The 19,052-nt window shown below is 35.9% G+C and overlaps 1 protein-coding gene across 1 annotated transcript in view; it reads right to left on the reverse strand.

Annotated features, from left to right (window-relative positions):
- LOC141351020 (potassium/sodium hyperpolarization-activated cyclic nucleotide-gated channel 2-like) overlaps positions 1–19,052 on the reverse strand; it is a 75,400-nt gene that overhangs the window by 31,028 nt on the left and 25,320 nt on the right. Inside the window, exon 5 of the mRNA XM_073857022.1 lies at positions 6,572–6,790. Within this exon, the coding sequence (XP_073713123.1) occupies positions 6,572–6,790 (219 nt within the window). The remainder of the gene's footprint in view (positions 1–6,571; positions 6,791–19,052) is intronic.

Below are 19,052 nucleotides of genomic sequence, written 5' to 3' on the forward strand. Positions count from 1 at the left end.
AAAGAGGTATCATTTTGTATAGTTACTCATTTAGGAAAATTAGCCATGATTTAATGATTTTATTATTATTATGAAAATGTTTTTTTTTTTTGCAGATTGATTACGATTTGTATTATCCTAGTTTTACTACAAATACAAGACCTTTTCTTTATCATGGAGGGCCGATGGTAGGCCTATACGAAATTTCCTGGTAGATTTTTTGGTCCCACCCCGCACCTGGACCAAAATTATCAAATTCAAGTGATTTTGTGGATAAAACAAGCAAAAAATCTGCCAATGGCGTAAGCTATTTTCTATAAACGTAGTATTTAAGAAAAATTTTAACGATTTTTTTGCTCACCTCACTGGCAGATATTTTTGCTTGTTTTATGCACAAAATCACTTAAATTGGAAATTTTTGGTCTTAAAACTAGACTCCTTTTCTTGGGTCGTTTTGCTCATCAAGAAAAAGCATCTTAATTTAAGAATTTTTAGATATTATTAATGAAAAAAATTCAAAAATACTAAGATTTTTTTTTCTTGAAAATCATTTTTTGGAGTGTAGGGCCATTTGAGGACAGCAAGCCAAGTTCATTTACCATTAATCATTAAGACCTGAATGCGCAGGCGAACTAGTGAAAAAGTGATCATATGGCTTCACTAAGCCAAGGTTTGCAATGCAAATAGTTTATAATGCATTAATACTGTTTTTTGGGGGGTTTCAATTTATGCAATAAATACCTGCAACTGCACTGCAAAAAATGACTTTCTTACTTAGTATTTTTGTCTTGTTTTCAGTAGAAATATCTAAAAATTCTTAAATTAAGATGCTTTTTCTTGATGAGCAAAATGACCTAAGTAAATAAGTCTAGTTTTAAGACAAATAATATACAATTTAAGTGAAATTGTCCTTAAAACAAGCAAAATTATCTGCCAATGGGGTGAGAAAACAAATTGTGAAATAAGATTTCTATTTTCTTAAACACTTAATTCAAGTAAAATTTTCTCACTCCATTGGCAGATATTTTTGCTTGTTTTAAGCACAAATTAACTTAAATTGTATATTTTTTGTCTAAAAACTCGTATTATTTTCTTAGGTCATTTTGCTCATCAAGAAAATACATCTTGATTTAAGAATTTTTAGATATTTTTACAGAAAACAAGACAAAAATACTAAGTAAGAGAGTCATTTTTTGCAGTGTGTACCTTTCTTTGTGTGTAGTGTTTTATATGGTTGACAACTGATTGGGTTGTGTTAGATGCTCCAAAATATCTTTAAAACCATAAATATTTATGAAACTATACAAATGCAAAAAATAAAATGCTCTAATCTGACGTATAAGGCAAAAAATCCTTCAAATGTAACCACGGGTTGTATAAGCTAGAGCAGTGGTTTTCAAACTGGGGGCCGCGAGATGGTGCCAGGGGGGGCCCAGTTTTATGTCATTTTATGAAATACATTAATTTATCATGAATTCTGTGTAATTAAACCTAAAAAAATAAGGCTACTAACCAACAGCACTACATTTTGTATTATTTAATGTTTTAGAACAGTTTTTTGTCACAAATTTTCTTTTGGTAGGCCGCGAAGGAATGCACCGTACACAAGGGGGGCCACATGCTGAAAAAGTTTGGGAACCACTGAGCTAGAGGACACTAATCCCTTACACGTACCTTGATGTCGTAATATGGTGCTTGCACAAATAGATAATCAATGGAGCTCTTTCTCTCAGAGATGTAATCTGTTCACTTCTTCATAAAGCACTGATGATATCTCATAACTCTCTGAAGTTTGAGCTAGAGGCATTCAGCGGGGAAACGTACCATCCAAACCCTTTTATTACATTGGCCCATAACTTCTAAACAAATTTAAACAGAATATACCACGTTATAAAGCCAAATGTTTTCCTGTCTAAGTATTGTCCTATGTGATTTTGTCTAAACATACGGAATAATCAATGTAATGCTATAATTCGCCAAAAATTAAAACTCCTATCTGTTCAGGATGTTGTTTAATACAGTTATGATTCATTTTTCTATGTAACATTTTGGATGTTCTGTATGGAATCAAACAGCTATAAATGGGCATCGTGTATCACCTTTATTTTTAAGAACGTAGGGGTGATAACATAATGACAGAATCCAGTTGAACTGTCTCTTTTAAACTGAATTATGGCGTCAAGTGGACAATTTTCTAAAATGAGTGCAGAAGAACAGGTCGCTCGTCCCTGACCCCTACAGGTCTTTTCTTTCTCTCCACAGACACACTCCCTCTCTCTCTCTCTCTCTCTCTCTCTCTCTCTCTCTACCAAACCAACACCCATCCCATACACATCACTTCATTATGTGCTCTCAATGACAGAATCACAGCACACACCCATGTCAACTTCACAAGGACCCTGCCGGGACACTAATCTGCTCCCTCATCAATTTTACCTCGTCCATAGAGACATTGCAATATTGTGCACACACACAAACACATAAATCGAATAGACAACCACCAAAACACACACAGTCTCTGCTGTCTGTCATCTGCTTGAAGATACACCCGATTCGAATCCCTGGCAATCCCACTCTGGCAAAGCAACCAATCAGAGGGCGTCTTTCTCCATACAAAGCATTCTGCATGGTAACAGAGCTGATGAATGATTGGCTGAGCTCACCGGCACAGATGAGCTGAAAGCCACTCCAGGTAACAAACACAAAGCACAGAAAAATGACAGCCACGACCAAAGTCAGCACTGCGGTAGGTGCTGTAGTACACTCGATGACCGTCTTTCGGCTAATAGAGCTTTCAGTGAAAACAAACAGAGTCGGAAAAGCAAACACATATCTGTCGCATTATCAGTGATTATCCAATCATAGCAACTTCATTTGAAGAGATGCTGACACAACATAACAAAAAACAAACAGCTGAACAAACGTCAGCTGTGCAACCTGCTAAAACAATAACCACTTTCATGAACATGAATGATTTGGGTAGCTGGATCGTAATGGTATTTTGAGCTTTTAAAGACCAGGAAGTGTTGACATAAGTTGACATCATCAGTTTAAAGGGTAACTAAACCCTAAACCAACTTTTTTTAGTTAATGACCTGTAAGAATGGGGCTTTATTAGTGCTGTTCGTTGATTTGGGTAACTTTTTGGATATTTGGGTATAAAGTGTTTCAATGCTACAATATTTGGGGTAAAACATCTGAGTGCTGCCCTCTTCAGGTTGAACGGTGGCTATTGCAGTTGAATTTTCCTATTGCAAGCGGTACGACATGACGTAAGCAGGATCAAGCTCACCACGCCCTTGTTACGATCTCACCACACCCTTGGTATGAGCTCAGTTCATCCCCTCTATCTTTGTTGGGGTCTGCCCACTTTTCTTGCATTTTTCAAATATTGACAGTGGGTGGAGTCAGGCTCTAACCAGGGGTTTAATTACGCTTTAACTCAATGCCCTCAAACCTGTTTGTAATGGACCCTCAACAGTACATTTGGATGTCTTCATAATGTCATAAAGAACACAACTCATATAACAGCATGTCAGTAAATCACTACAGGGCCTAAACATTCAGAAAATGAAGACATTCAAAATATGTAGTGCTGGGACAGTAACACTGCAAAAATGACTTTCTTACTTAGTATTTTTGTCTTGTTTTCAGGATAATATCTAAAAATTCTTAAAATAAGAAATTACCTAAGAAACTAGTCTAGTTTTAGACCAAAACAATTTAAGTGAAAAAATATCTGCCAATGGCGTGAGAAAAAAAGTTTGCAGATATTTTTGCTTGTTTTAAGCACACATTCACTTAAAGGAATAGTCTACTCATTTTCAATATTAAAATATGTTATTACCTTAACTAAGAATTGTTGAATCATCCCTCTATCATCTGTGTGTGTGCACGTAAGCGCTGGAGCGCGCTGCGACGCTTCGATAGCATTTAGCTTAGCCCCATTCATTCAATGGTACCATTTAGAGATAAAGTTAGAAGTGACCAAACCCATCAACGTTTTTCCTATTTAAGACGAGTAGTTATACGAGCAAGTTTGGTGGTACAAAATAAAACGTAGCACTTTTCTAAGCGGATTTAAAAGAGGAACTATATTTTATGGCGTAATAGCACTTTTGGGAGTACTTCGACTCAGCGCAGTAACACCCTCCCTCTCCCATTATGAGAGTGAGAAGGGGAGCGGACTTTTCAGGCGAGTCGAAGTACTCCCAAAAGTGCTATTACGCCATAAAATATAGTTCCTCTTTTAAATCCGCTTAGGGCTTACGTGCACGCACACAGATGATAGAGGGATGTATCAACAATTCTTAGTTAAGGTAATAACATATTTTAATATTGAAAATGAGTAGACTATTCCTTTAAATTGTAGATTTTTGGTATAAAAACTAGACTTATTTTCGAAGGTCATTTTGCTCATTAAGAAAATACATCTAAATTTAAGAATTTATAGATATTTCTACTGAAAACAAGACAAAAATACTAAGCAAGAAAGTCATTTATTTGAGCAAAACGACCCAAGAAAATAAGTTTATTTTTTAGACCAAAAATATCAAATTTAAGTGATTTTGTGCATAAAACAAGCAAAAAAAATCTTGAACATTTTTCTTAAACACTTAATTCAAGAAAATTTCCATAGCAGATTTTTTTTGCTTGTTTTATGCACAAAATCACTAAAATTTAACATGTTTGGTCTAAAACTAGACTTATTTTCTTGGGTCGTTTTGCTCATCAAGAAAAGGCATCTTGATTTAAGAATTTAGATGTTTTTACTGAAAACAAGACAAAAATACTTCAATTTTTCTCTTGAAAATCCTTTTTTAGTGCATGTTTAACCTTGCAGAAAAAACCCAGATAAAACCTCCCTAAGTTGGTTGGCTTGCTTTATATGGGGTTTTCAACACTTTTTTTAGAACAATCCAGCATTTTTAGAGTGCAGTAACGTGGATTTTGTGTAAAATTATATACAATCATTAACTGTACTGTCAGAATAAAATTGTAACGGGTTACGAATAAGGGGGCGTGTACACCACACCATTTAAACGCTGATGAAAATGCCAGGTGGACAGCGACTGAAGGTGCTTGCCAGCTTTTTTTAAGCTAAGCGCTTTGGTTGCTATAATACTTCTACTGATACTTTTGACTGTATATCAGTCGCTGAACAATGCACCGGTTGGTTGTTGTGATATTTGTCCCACACTCCCCCACTGTGATTGGATGGCTGAGTGAGAAGTGACATTGACAAGCTGAGCGTATTAATTGTGATGATTTAGGGGGCGTGCACACCAACGCTTTTACGCCCGCGGCCGGCGCATGTTTTCAATTGTTTTCAATGGAAGCTCAGCGTTTTTCAAATAAGCCAGCAGCTAGCGTTTTTTTTTTCCGCACTGAAAACCGGCGCTGAGAGTTGAGAAATGTTCAACTTTGGAAGAAAAGCTCCGCTCGTCAATGTCAGTTCTCACGCGGCCGTCCAATCACAGTGTAGGTGGGGCGGGACAAGTATCACAGCAACCAACCGTCTCACAGCTGACGTATCAGAGCTACCAAAGCGCTTAGCTGAAGAAAGCTGGCACTCAGCTGAAAAACAGCTGGCATTCGGCTTCCACAAGGCGTTTTCAGCTGCGTTTAAAAGTTTTGGTGTGTCCAGCCCCTTAGTGATGTGGTGATACTTTTAAACCAGTGTAAAAAAATGTGTATTTAAGTGTTATGCGAGTTTAAAAGTCTTCTCTTTTGCTGCTATTAAGCTAAAAACAGCAAGGTATGGGGGTTTGATACCCAGGGAAAACACAAACTGATTAAATATATGTGCCATACATCACTTTGGCTAAAAGCATAAGAAAAATGCAACAATTGGTGGAAGAACCATACAGGAAGTTATGTGAAGTCACTTCCTGATATCCACACCCGGAAAACAATCGAAAGTAAACTTATCCGCGTATAAAATAAATTGAATGTTTGGATATATTCAGGCTTGGTAAGTGATTCACAGCAGTATCAGCGCTATGTGCTTTACACACTTAGCAACGAGTCAAAGTTATTATGCGAGGTAATCAATACTCTTATCACATTACATACTTGTACATTCCCTTCACCAGCCAAGTACATACTGTACTTGTAGAAGTATGTGCAGAAAATGTATAAAAAATATTTGGATAGTACTATACACAGCAAAATCCTCAGTGTTAAAGTAACACTGGGCAGTGTTTATACATGTCCACACTACAGTAACACAAAAGCAGTGTTGAAAGCTGCAATCTGTGACTTTATCCTCTCTATCGCCATCTTTGTTTAAAACCTAAAATTGCATTTTAAATCTTACTTGTAGAGTTATTTATTAACTTAGGTTTATATGTTGGCTAAGACCATTATGGTGATTAGTGTTTGTTTTAGTTGAACGCTTGGTTGTTTTTTTCTGGCAATTTTAGGTTTCAAACAAAGATGGTGATAGCAGAGGATAAAGTCACAGATTTTAACACTGCGTACAGTTTTACTTTAATTCAACACTGGGGATTTTGCTGTGTACAGTAACTTCGGCAGTAAAGCAAAACATTCCTATACATCTTACTCATACACGACTAGATGTTTGCTTTACCTTTTCCTGGTATTGGCGTCGTGATGAGTCCAGGGATTGGATGAGGGCCGTGGCATGTCCGATAAAGACGGCGTAGCAGGTGGCTCCGACAATCATGCTGAGCATCGTCAACCAGATATCAGAGAGACTCTCCGGAGCTTGTCGTCCATAACCTATACACAACATGTGGCTCATGGCTTTAAACACAGCAAAGGAATACAACTCACCCCATGTGTCGTTCTGCGGGGAAAGAAAGAGAGAAAGACAAAAGCACATAATTGCAGCTGATATCTGTGTATATTTCAATTATTAGACATCAATGAGAGGATTAAAAGCAGAGTAAACGGACACTTTTGCTTAAGTTTCCTTTGTTTTAGATATTTCTCCTGAGATGAAGAGTCAAGTTGTCAAGTCTGTAATCAAAAGTCAATATTATTGAAGATATTATCTTTAAGCCATCTCATCAAATTTAAACAAATCAAGATTGTTTTAGTTAAACATCTACAGGTCCACTCCATACTCAAAGTATTTTTACAATTGTCTTTATTGTGACCCTTCCTGTTAAACACCCAACAAGAGCCATTTTTGTGATTTATTGTTTTCTACATAAAATCACCCTACATGATGTAAAGAATATTCTGTGAAAATATAACCTTAATATCTGTAATATTGACTGAATAAGGTAATTGACTTTGATCTCATAATAAAATTATGTGACTTTAGCCTGGATCTTATTTCTCTTATTAGAGAGTAAGCTGATATTTATATTTATATGATATTTACAGATGACATCCTATCTTAACACCATTGAGTCTGGCTTACATTGTATGCAATTTGGCTTCAGAGTAAACCATTCTACTGAAACAGCTACTTTACATTTAATAGAGCAAATAAAATCTAAAATTGACAAAGGAGGATTTGTTGGAGCTATATTTTTAGCATGGATATCCTCATACTTATCAAATAGAGAACAATGTGTAAAAATTAAAGGGGTTAAGTCCTGTAATTTGCATTATACAATGGGTGTACCCCAAGGATCAGTACTTGGTCCCTTACTATTTAGTCTGTATATCAATGATCTCCCGCAACAGTGTGAAGGGATACAAGTCCAAATGTATGCTGATGACACCGTTATTTTTACACACGCAAAAACAGTAGAATTAGCAGCTGAGAAGTTAAAAGTTGCTATTGAAAGGATTACACAGTGGCTGGAACAGTCATGTCTTAGCTTAAACATCAGTAAAACAAAAGGAATTTTTTTTCTCAAAACCAAATGTTAAATCTCCTGATGTTGACATATCTATCAATGGTGAAAAGATAGAAATAGTAAATGAGTTCAATTATCTTGGTATTATACTGGACTCGAATCTCAATTTTAAAAAACATGTAAAGAAAGTGGTGAGGACTATTAAACACAATATGGCAAATTTTAGACAAATTAGACAATGTCTGTCTTTTGATGTAGCTAAAGCTCTTATGCATGCTACAATTTTTTCTCTTATGTCGTACTGTTTGACATGTTGGGGTCAAGCCGGAGAAACTGTTATTAAACCTTTGAAGTCCTTATATAAACAGAAATTAAAAATTGTAGATAAAAAAACTAATAATTTTCATTCCTGTAGGATCACAGAGAAACATAATTTTTTAAATTTTGATAATTTTAGACTTTATTCAAGTTTGTGTATGGTTCATAAAATCCTCAATGGTCTGGCTCCTTCTGTATTACGTGACTTTTTTCATCTTCGCTGTGAAACCTCGGTGAGATCTACCAGACTATCACTTATGATAGTCGTTCCGCATTTGGACTATCATCTTTCGCATCAAAAGCCACTAAACAGTGGAATGCCCTACCAGAGGACATTAAAGGGTGTAAAGCTCATGTTTCTTTTAAATTGAAATTAAAATCTTTTTAAAAAATGAACCAATTATGTTAATCATTGAGACTGTTGTAGTTAAACTGATTAATTAATTTATTTATGGCCCTGACAGTATGTGTGTGTGTATTTATTATATGTGAACATAGGTATTGTTTGTGTAATGTTATGTTAGTATTGACCTGCCTGGGGGACTACGGATAAAAATTAGCCCACGGCTAAATCCGGTACAATACATGAGATGAAAATTTTACAATACATGAGATGAAAGTTTTATGTTAAAAATTGTGCATGGTCCCATTATAAATAAATAAATGAAATGAAATGAAAATATGAAACACAACTGAGAATTCCTGAGCTTTGAAAAAGCATATTTAGACGCATATTTTATATCCTGAATGCAGTTTTTATTATGACCAATATGTCCTAACCATTCTGTTTTTGTAAGAAAGACCTTTTGTATAGAAAAGAGTTGAAGCTGTCGGATATCTCCTCGATGACAGGGATCAGGGAATGAGGACCTACCAGCAGTCATAAATAAGAAGTCATTAAATGTGCCCTTTTAAAAATGCTTCTCCAGACTGACTTGTGCTGACATCCGGCTAATTCCCAAGGCAAGATTAATTACTGCTGCTGTCCTGCACTCATCTGCTCAAACTGACAAACTGACGACTGGAAACTGAATCTACAGCACCCCATTGAAAAACCATAAATCTTTGTATTCTGCATATCTCTGATTAAACGTTATATTTTTACATCTTATAATAAATGTTTCAAATTTTGAGGACCACACTTTCTAATATGAAAACAGCTGGGTTATTTTCAACCTGGTGTTGGGTCAAAAAGGGACAAACCCAGCTATTGGGTTGTAATTTAAACCATGCTGGGTTGTTTTAACACATTGTTGGGTTAAAATTAATCATTTTCTGGGTTAATTTAACCCAACAGCTGGGTTTGTCCCTTTTTGACATAACATCAGGTTCACAATACCCACCATTATTTTAGAGTGTTGGGTAACCTACTACATTTACCACAGACATAAAACAATTAAAGCGGCCATTTTTGTGTTCCCATTTTTTAAAACTTTAGTTAGTGTAAAGTTGCTGTTAGAGCATAATAATGCCTGCAAAATTTTAAGGCACAAAGTTCAATGCCAAGCGATATATTTTCTTTAATAGAATTCACTTTTCAAGGACTAAAGTGCCCTCTACTTCCTGGATATATGGCGTCAATATAAGAGTTTTTTGGCTTAGCTCCGCCCGCATGAACACATCAGTCACCAGCTAAGCTAAGCTGCTGCCAAATCACAACACACCAAACCAGCTACACAATCAGAACTTGTTACGTATTTCTGAAGGAGGGACTTCATAGAACAAGGAAGACATCCGTTCGTTTTTAGGACAATGAAAACAGCAGTATAGAGATAAGTAAATTGGGAATTGCAACCAACAGCCCACCCCTCAATTTCAAAACGCATATGGTAGTCGTCACAGGACAAGCATGTTGTTGTCTGAGACAACTTAGGGACGAAACAGCTCCGTAGAGAAGGATGTACGTAGGGCTACTGTAGAAACATGACGGCGACTTCCATGTAAGGGGGCCTACGGTGTTTGGAGATATAAATGTCTCATTCTAAGGTAAAAGAAACAACAAAAAACGTTCATTATGTAAGGTCTTTATACACCAGGGATAATATTGTTGTGTATATTATAGTGCATTTCTGTCAAGAGATCCTTCTAAAGGTTACACAATGCACCTTTAACGAGTTAAAACAATCCAGCATAGGTAAAAATAACAACCCAATGGGTTGTGTTTATCCGTTTTGGGTAGGCCCAACGCTGGGTAGAAAATAACCCAGTGAACGGAGGTAGATACAAAATAATTATAAATATATTTGAGATGATAACACTGAATGAAACAGTTAACCCTTACGAAAATTAACTATTTTTACTGTAGTAAAACCATGGTTTGGCTAATAGTCAACATTTGAAGTGGCTCAAAACCTCTTATAAAAGTTGTCTAAACACTAATTCCCAATACACATTCTTGTCTTTGGTGAACTTTGATGAACATTTCAGATCCACCTCAAATGTTGACTAATGTAGTAATCAATACATCAAAAATAAAAAACATGGTTATACACTTTTATCACAAAAAAACATGGTTAATTTTCATAAAGGAATTAAAGGCAGGATAGGCAGGAATTATCTTAAAAAACTTTTTTACAAATTTGTTTAAACTGTCTTTAAATACCAATACATAAGTAAAATGTAAGTCCTCTGAAAAAGAGAGTATAAAAATCGAGTATCTGTAGACCATTCACTCCACCCCCTCCCTTCTTGGTTTCTTCTAAAGCCACGCCGCCCAAACACATGAACGCACGACGCCGACAGCTTTGCTGGGAGCTGTGTTGCCAGGTTTGCGGTTTTCCTGCACAATTGGGCTATTTTGAAAATAGAGTTGGGGGAAAAATTTCGGAGCCGCGGGTTGCGTTTTTTTTGGGCTAGTTTTATAATGTGCCGAGGTAGTATGTTAAAAGGGCAGATCATACTCTGTCTCAAAATGGCACGGTTGGGTACACTTAGATGTTCTTAAGATAATCTTAAGAAGTACTAAAGTATATTTTTTGTATATTTAGAACAGAATAGTGTGTGAAAATAGAGCACTTTAAGTGCATTAAGAGAATTTTCATCTGGAAAGTACATTAAAAGTAATGTAAGGGTTTATTTTACAGCCTTTTGTTGTAATCCCGCAGTTTTCAACTGTGATTGGACAAATGTAAAAATTGGGCTAGTTTTCATTCTTTTTGGGCGGGTTTTAAGTTTGTCATTGGGCTGGAAATTTTTCTTGGACCTGGCAACCCTGGCTGGGAGAAGGATTTACCTCAGACGAGCGGAGAGGAAGGAGCGCGGTGCATGTAGTAACATCATGTCACAATCACATGTAATAATACATCTAACTTTATCACTATGAATATAAACAAATAGGATGGCTTAGTACTCACTATTAAGCTAGCATATTGATACTGTTAAAGTTTAAAATATATTTTGTTTGATTCGGTAACAAACGTTTTTTATTACCATTAGTTACACTGTGATGAAGGTGAATTTCGTGGAAGATTCATAACATACAACGTTACAGTGTTTTGCATGTAAGAGTTTCCGTGATGAAAGCATTGTTGACTCTGATGAGGACTACACTCCGAAGACAATACACATCGTCGACTCGAGGAAAAGCTACGCGATATTTACTCTTGTTTGATTTCTTTGTTTATTCCTTTTTTTTGCCTTGTTTGCCTTCGCTGACTGCATATGCAGGTACTGTGAGTCCTGAATGCTCTTTCTCTGCCATACTTTTGCTCTTCCTAGAGTGCCTCGTGCACGTTCAAATCAATCAGTGTGCGCATGTGTGGGCAGATCCCATAGCAACAGGGGTGGTGCCATGGTCGCGAGAGAGAGTGACAGCGCAAGCCAATCATTTGTTTTTTGTCCCGAATGGAAATAATTAGCTGTGTTTAAAACAGTCGTGAGAGGTCTACAGACACTCGAGTTTTATACTCTCTTTTTCAGAGTACTTATATTTTAATTATGTATTTGTATATAAAGACAGTTTAAACAAATTTGTAATAAAGTTTTTTAGATAATTCCTGCCTATCCTGCCTTTAAGTGATGTCACATGATTATAATGTACTGCATACTAGTGTATGCAAGTATTACTAGTGTACATTCCTAAGTGTTTGCCAAGTCACTGGGTTGGAAGGTAAAGTGAAACAGAAGAAAAGTATTAAAAGCGATGCAAAGAGAGAGTGATGACGTCAGATAGCAGATTGCTGTTAAAACATTGGAGTGAAGAGATTTGAATTATAGATGAGTCAAAAGCACTTTGTCTTGAAAACAGCAGGGGTAGAGTGTCCATATTCTGGACACACAGACCCCAAGCGCAACCACTAAGCATTATGTTTGTATACACATCTAATAAAAACTGGGGATAGAAACACATTCAACAGCAGCCTGTATATATAAATCTATACATAATACATGCCAATGCAATACGAGCTTACTGCATACTACACGCTGTTTATTTTCTACATAAAATAGTCCCACATAATGAAAAGAAAACGTTGAAAATATAACCTATATATTTTTAAAGAGAGGATTAACAGTATTTTGTGCATTCTGACTTATTAACACAGTTAAAGAGTTGTATTTGCCATGCTAACCAAAGGCAATGTGTCAAAAAAGCAGTTGAGCGTGTGACAGAATATTTCTGGGCCAGACTCCTCTTACCTACAAGTTTCTTTTTTTTGAACATTGTTAACTGTTATATTTCATGGACCCCTTATTCGTTTTATGGGCACTTCCCCTGGAAAAGCACGCTCACAAGTGAGAGCAAGAACGCTCATCATTAGCATTAGCACACGATAACTTTGTTATATATCAATAAGCAAAAATTGCACGACAAAAGAAGTGTATTTCTGGAAGTAAGGAGAAAAAAACTTACACAGCTTTTCATGTAACTGGGCTGGAGTGTTTATTATTCAAGCTCTCAACGGAAGAATGTACGGGCGTGAGGCGTTTGGAAAAATAGGTCCACAAGTTTACAACAAATGCTAAAACACCTTTGTATGAGCATTTCAGTGAACACCCCTGACCACTCGGTTAGTTTCACGTCTTTGTAAACGAAAGTGCTATAAGTGCTATAATTGGGTCCCCAGTGCTTCTATAACCCTAGAAAATGTCAAAATAAACTTCCCAGTAACTTAGTTTTGGTAAGCATAGGAAAAAAATGGTGACTGAAATTTGGCTCCCCTTGTGATGTCAGAAGGGGATAATACCATCCCTTAATCTGCACTATCCAACCACGGCACTGAGAAATAAACTCATTTGCATTTAAAAGGACACACCCATAACGGGCAAATTTTTGCACACACCTAGAAAGCGTCAATTTTATCATGCTAGAATAAATTATCTATATGTTATTTTGAGCTAAAACTTCTCATATGTACTCTGGGGACACCAAAGATTTATTTGACATCTTAAAAAAGTCTTGTTTGTTTTTTCCGAAACAGCAAGGTAATTGCAAATGCCAGGTGTCCTGCAGTAAAAGGTAGTAAAAAAATCTACCACAATTAAGGCCCTTGAAAGGTAGTAAAAGGTAACAAACGCAATTTGACCTGGTAGTAATTTATTGCTTAATATTTGTGTCTCCATGTTTTAACTTCATCTAGCATAGTTAAAAAATAGATACGGTGCTAACAGGACCTGAGTGAGTCAGAGTAGATAGCAAATATAGTCACTTTATTTGCAGCCGAAGTCTGTGTAGATTGAGCGCACACACTTAACTTGTAGTATTTCTCATTCGAGGTAATGCTCCCACGTCAAGTTGTAGCGCGCGTGGTGACAAAGCCTTAACATTTGTACACGTATTTAAGCACTGCAGTTTTAAATTAAGTGATTTTAAGCCATTGAAACACAACCAACGGTGCTATATGCGCGCGCTGTTTCTGTTTGAAAGGAGCGTTTAAGCCGCTCATCTGCTTCTCATTGTGCTAGTAAGTATTTTTGCAACTGTATTAGCTTTAAAGGTATTGCGGAGGATTTTTTTTCCCGGGTGGATCATCAAGACTATTGGTCTTCCTAGTTTTCAATCAGGAGTGTTGCGCAATTGCATTTTTTTAAAAGTGGAAAAGGTGGTTCTTTCTAAAATTCGAGAAAATCCTCCGCTACACCTTTAAATGCATCAAAATTACTGGCTTTTACAAGTTTCCTCATAAATGCGACCATTTAGATCTTAAGAGAAAGTAAACAGCTAAAAGAGAAAACCATAGACCGTAAAAAATATGGACGTATCGTCCGTGACATCACCTGTTGGTTTGTAAAGATAATTTTTGAAGCTTAAAGTAGGCGTTGCGTTGCCTGCCGTCACCATCTTGGCCACCGCGAATCACTCACGGAAAAACGAAAATGTTCAACTGTCACTCAAGTGGCCACGCCCTTAATTATGCAGAAGTTTAAGGCTTAATATAATTTCAACGGATGAGTTACAAAAAAATTCACCTCCCTCACAGTAATGAAGGGCAAAATTAGCTATATAGACCAAAAACACTTTTTTTACCAGGCTATAAACATATTATTTTCTACTGTAAAGTTGGCCATTTTTAACATGGGAGTCTATGGGAATTGACTCCCTTTTGGAGCCAGCCTCAAGCGGCCAGTCGATGAATTGCAGTTTAAGTCACTTCCGTATTGGCTTCATCAGAGAGATCGAAAGTTTGCCCCTCGGAGAAAATGCATGTGTCTTAAAGGGGAAGTTACCAAATTTTGCTCCTGTCTGTCACTCATGTTAATCAAATTTTAAAAGCAAATTTTCTTGAATCTTTTTTGAATTTAGTTTTTAAGAAACATGTTCAAGATTTTTTTGCTTACACCATTGGCAGATTTTTTTGCTTGATTTATGCACAAAATCTCTTAAATTTGATATTTTTGGTCTTAAAACTAGACTTATTTTCTTGGGACGTTTTGTTCATCAAGAAAAAGCATCTTATTTTAAGAATTTTTTGGATATTTTTACTGAAAACAAGACAAAAATATTTTTTTCTTGAAAATAATTTTTTGCAGTGTATAGTAAGTGGTGCTTTGCATATCCCTCCCACACACCCAAAAAATGGGCTGCTGTTTGATGTCGTGTTGGTAGTAAAAACTAAGGTGGTAAAAAAAGTAGTAAAAGGTAGTAAATTCATCTCTATGCATATACCCTGGAATGGATTCCCCTACTGAAAAATCCAGCTAAGACCAGCATAAAATGGTGAAAAGGCCCGGATTTTGCCAATTGTTTGCAACTGATTGATGATGCGGTTCCAACGTTAAAAGACCCCATTCAGGAGTCAGAACCATAGGCGGTAAGTAAATTAAAATCTAATCTTAAAGCAACAATATGTAGTTTTCATGTAAAAATTACTTACAGCTCCCCCATGTGGTTGAAAAGCACAACAGTGCCTGGTATCAGACACTCTTCTGCAGGCAGGGGGAGGGGCGGGGCTGTGTGCTCTACCCTCCACCGCCACTTTCAGAGTGTACTTGTAGCAGCTAGGAGGCTGCTCAGGTTGCAGCAACAGTACAATTTGTCCAGTTAAAAAATTGTTCTATCACTGAAATAATTTTTGAAACATTATTTAAATAAATAAAAACTACATAGTGTTGCTTTAAGTGCTTTGTTTGTAATCAGCACATAAGTGCATATAATGTTAACAACACGAACATACAGCTGTGCTGTACTTTTAACTCTTTATCTACTGTACTCCCAACCGTATGCTTCCAAGAGTTTGGCCTTTTAAAAATCTGACAACATTTTTTGGATATATGAAGGATGAAATACTACTCTACAGGTATCCAAGATTAACATGAGATTGGCAGAAACTGTGCGTGTGTTATATGATCTTTAATATTGACTAAGCTCACGTCAAAGATTAAAATCAAATGAGTGAAATCAAACTGTGATACTCCTAATCTCAGATAACTTTAGTCTGGATTTCATAGGTCACATATAGAAACTACATGCTTGATGTAGCAATATGGAGTCTAACAGTGGCTTGATTTCAAACTGTTAAAGAAATGAGAAGTAATGTGGCAGAAGAATGTGATTTAAAGAGAGGGCAAATGAAACCGGAGATGCGAGACACTCATCTCTCTCTCTCTCTCTCTCTCTCTCTCTCTCTCTCTCTCTCTCTCTCTCTCGTTCATTCATTCCCGCTCTGGTCTGCTGTGATAGAGTCGGTATGGTAAGACATTCATTAACCTTACAGACTTGTGTGCACTGAGGCTGATAAGCTCTGTGACTATCATACACTTGAATTCTGCCTTTAACACAGCAGCTAGAAACGCTATCCTATTCTGACTCGGTTTACGGCATCTTATCTAAACGTACAGCACTTCTCGTGTCCTCTTCCAGAAATGCAAGTACCCCACTTTGGCCCTGAGCCAACAAATGACATTTAATATATGTTTTTAATCTCAGCCGAGACAATCGAACATCTTCTCACGGATACATTCTTCTCCGTGTTTAACCAAGAGGGGACGCGTTGGGTTTTTCATTTTTAAAATGAATGCACTTCAGTCAGGCAGAAAAGCTTACTGGAATACTGTATAGACCGTTTAATAAGACTCACGTGATACACGTCTGGATCCGAACTTTACTTCCGGTTTCGGTTTTTTATGGTCTGACTAGTTGCTAAACTGATCTCTTTAACAAATGCCTCGTCGAAAATAACAAATGTTTTGGTTTCCTAGGTAATCTATGTGTTGTTGTTTTTTGCTTGTTATATAAATAAACTACGTTTAAAGTACTTTGTGGTTATTTATTATTAGCGGAGTTTACCGGAAGTTATGTACAGACCACGACAGCCGCTTCTTTATGTTGTTACTGCTGAAACCGTCTATAAGATACTCTGCTCCTCGTATTGAATAATTTTACAGAAGACGAGGAGTGAATTATGCAAGAAAGCTTAAATCTTTAGATGTTACATTTACATGAGATAAAGAGATTATTTGCCCCGGTTGACCTTTGAACTGATGAGACACTCAGCTGTACATGGCAAAAAATTACTTTCTTACTTGGTATTTTTGCACTGTTTTTAGTACAAATATCTCAAAATTCCTAAATCAAGATGTATTTTCTTGATGAGCAAAATTACCTAGAAAAATAAGTCTAGTTTTAGACAAATACAATTACAAGCAAAAAAAGTCTACCAATGGGGTAAGACGATTTTTTTTTTCAATTTTTATTGAAATAAGTGTTTGAGATAAAAGGTACGTTTTTTTTCTTACCCCATTGGCAGATTTTTTTTTTTGCTTGTTTTATGCACAAATTCACTTAAATTTGGTATTTTTTAACTAATTTAAATGTATCTTTATTTAAAAAAAATTCGATATTTGTACTTAAAACAAGACCAAAATATAAAGAACGTTTTTTGATGTGTATCACTGCAAAAAATTATTTTCAAGAAAAATATTCTTAGTATTTTTGTCTTGCCTGCAGTAAAAATATTTAAAAATTTTAAATTAAGATGCTTTTTCTTGATGAGCAAACGACCCAAGAAAATAAGTCTAGTTTTTAGACCAAAAATAGCAAATTTAAGTGATTTTGTGCATAAAACTGCATAAAATCTGCCAATAGGGTAAGCTAATTTTTCTTGAATTTTTCCTGAATTTAGTGTTTGAGAAAAATGTTCAAGGTTTTTTTTGCATCAAGAAAAAGCATCTTAATTTAAGAATTTATTTATATTTTTACTGAAAACAAGACAAAAATACAATTTATTTTCTTGAAAATCATTTCTTGCAGTGTACGGCTGAATCTACTGACAGCCGAGAAATATATTTTACCCAAGATGCGATGAATGGGAGAAAGATCGCAACTGTCAATCTGCTTGTTAGGGGTCTGACGTCACGCGACACCTCTTCCAGGTTTAAACTCTCTATCAAATGTTAAGCAAACAGCAAAAAATACTAATACGCACTCACAAAGATTTAAACCTATAAAAAAATCATGATCGTTTCAATGATTCTGAGTCCCATGACGATAAAGCGATTAATCTTTAATGAATCATTAAAATGTTAGTGTCCAGGATGACTTGAGATATTGGCATCAAAGATATTAGCGTCATTAAGACAGATGATTTTCATTTCTACAGGAAATCTGAACAGTCAAATAGGTGAATATCTAAAAATTTTATTTTTTGATATATAATAGAATATTAAACATGAATGAGGGACAAAAACGGATACCATAAGCTAGATTGCGATGGCGCAGAAATGTTTGGGTCCATTTTAATGTTAGTATGTTCCCAGGAGAGCTGAATGCATGCAAAGTAAAAGAATTGAGAACATCTCTGTGTCTCAGGAGAGCTTTTGCACAGGGGATAAGAAATAACATAATGCATTTAATCCCTACTAGTGTGCACATCTAATCTCCATATGCCTTTTTCAGGATGGAAGTTCAAAGCATGCACTTTAAATCTATTGTTTTGTATCAGGATGCTGGTCATTCAGCCATCAAGACACAGAATATACATCTTTTTACAAATTTCCACAGGACAAAGAACCTCAGAAAACCTGGATTGTTAAAATGAGAAGGGACGTATGACCTAATTTAAGACGAGAAAAGCGCATTGTGTACATAACATGTGTTTTGGATATTAGCCTGTTGGCTAAGCGCTAATTTCTCATGTTGTAAGCATGTTTACTTTTCTTTAAAACGCCAATATAGTGCAACAATACAATATTTTATGACCACAACTACTGTAAGTATACATCTCCAGTTTGTATAGATCATATTTTCTCTGTTATGTTTTTTCAAGACCTTGAAAACATTGATCTTTAAAAATTGGAGATATGTACTTAGTTATACGATTATATTAGTGTTTTAAATAAAAGTAAGCATGCGCACAACATTAGAAGTTAGTGATTATCCAACAGGCTAATACAAAACAGATTTTATGTACACTGTACATCCCAAAGATGTATGCATTTCCTACAATGTTTAGTTATTTTAGTGTAAACCCTGCAGCTGTGTGTGTCTCTGCTGAAGTTTGCATGCACACAACCTCCTGCTGTCCTAATAAATTTGTGTTAGCA

The sequence above is a fragment of the Misgurnus anguillicaudatus genome, chromosome 2 (genome assembly GCF_027580225.2).
Source record: "Misgurnus anguillicaudatus chromosome 2, ASM2758022v2, whole genome shotgun sequence".
NCBI lineage: Eukaryota > Metazoa > Chordata > Actinopteri > Cypriniformes > Cobitidae > Misgurnus > Misgurnus anguillicaudatus.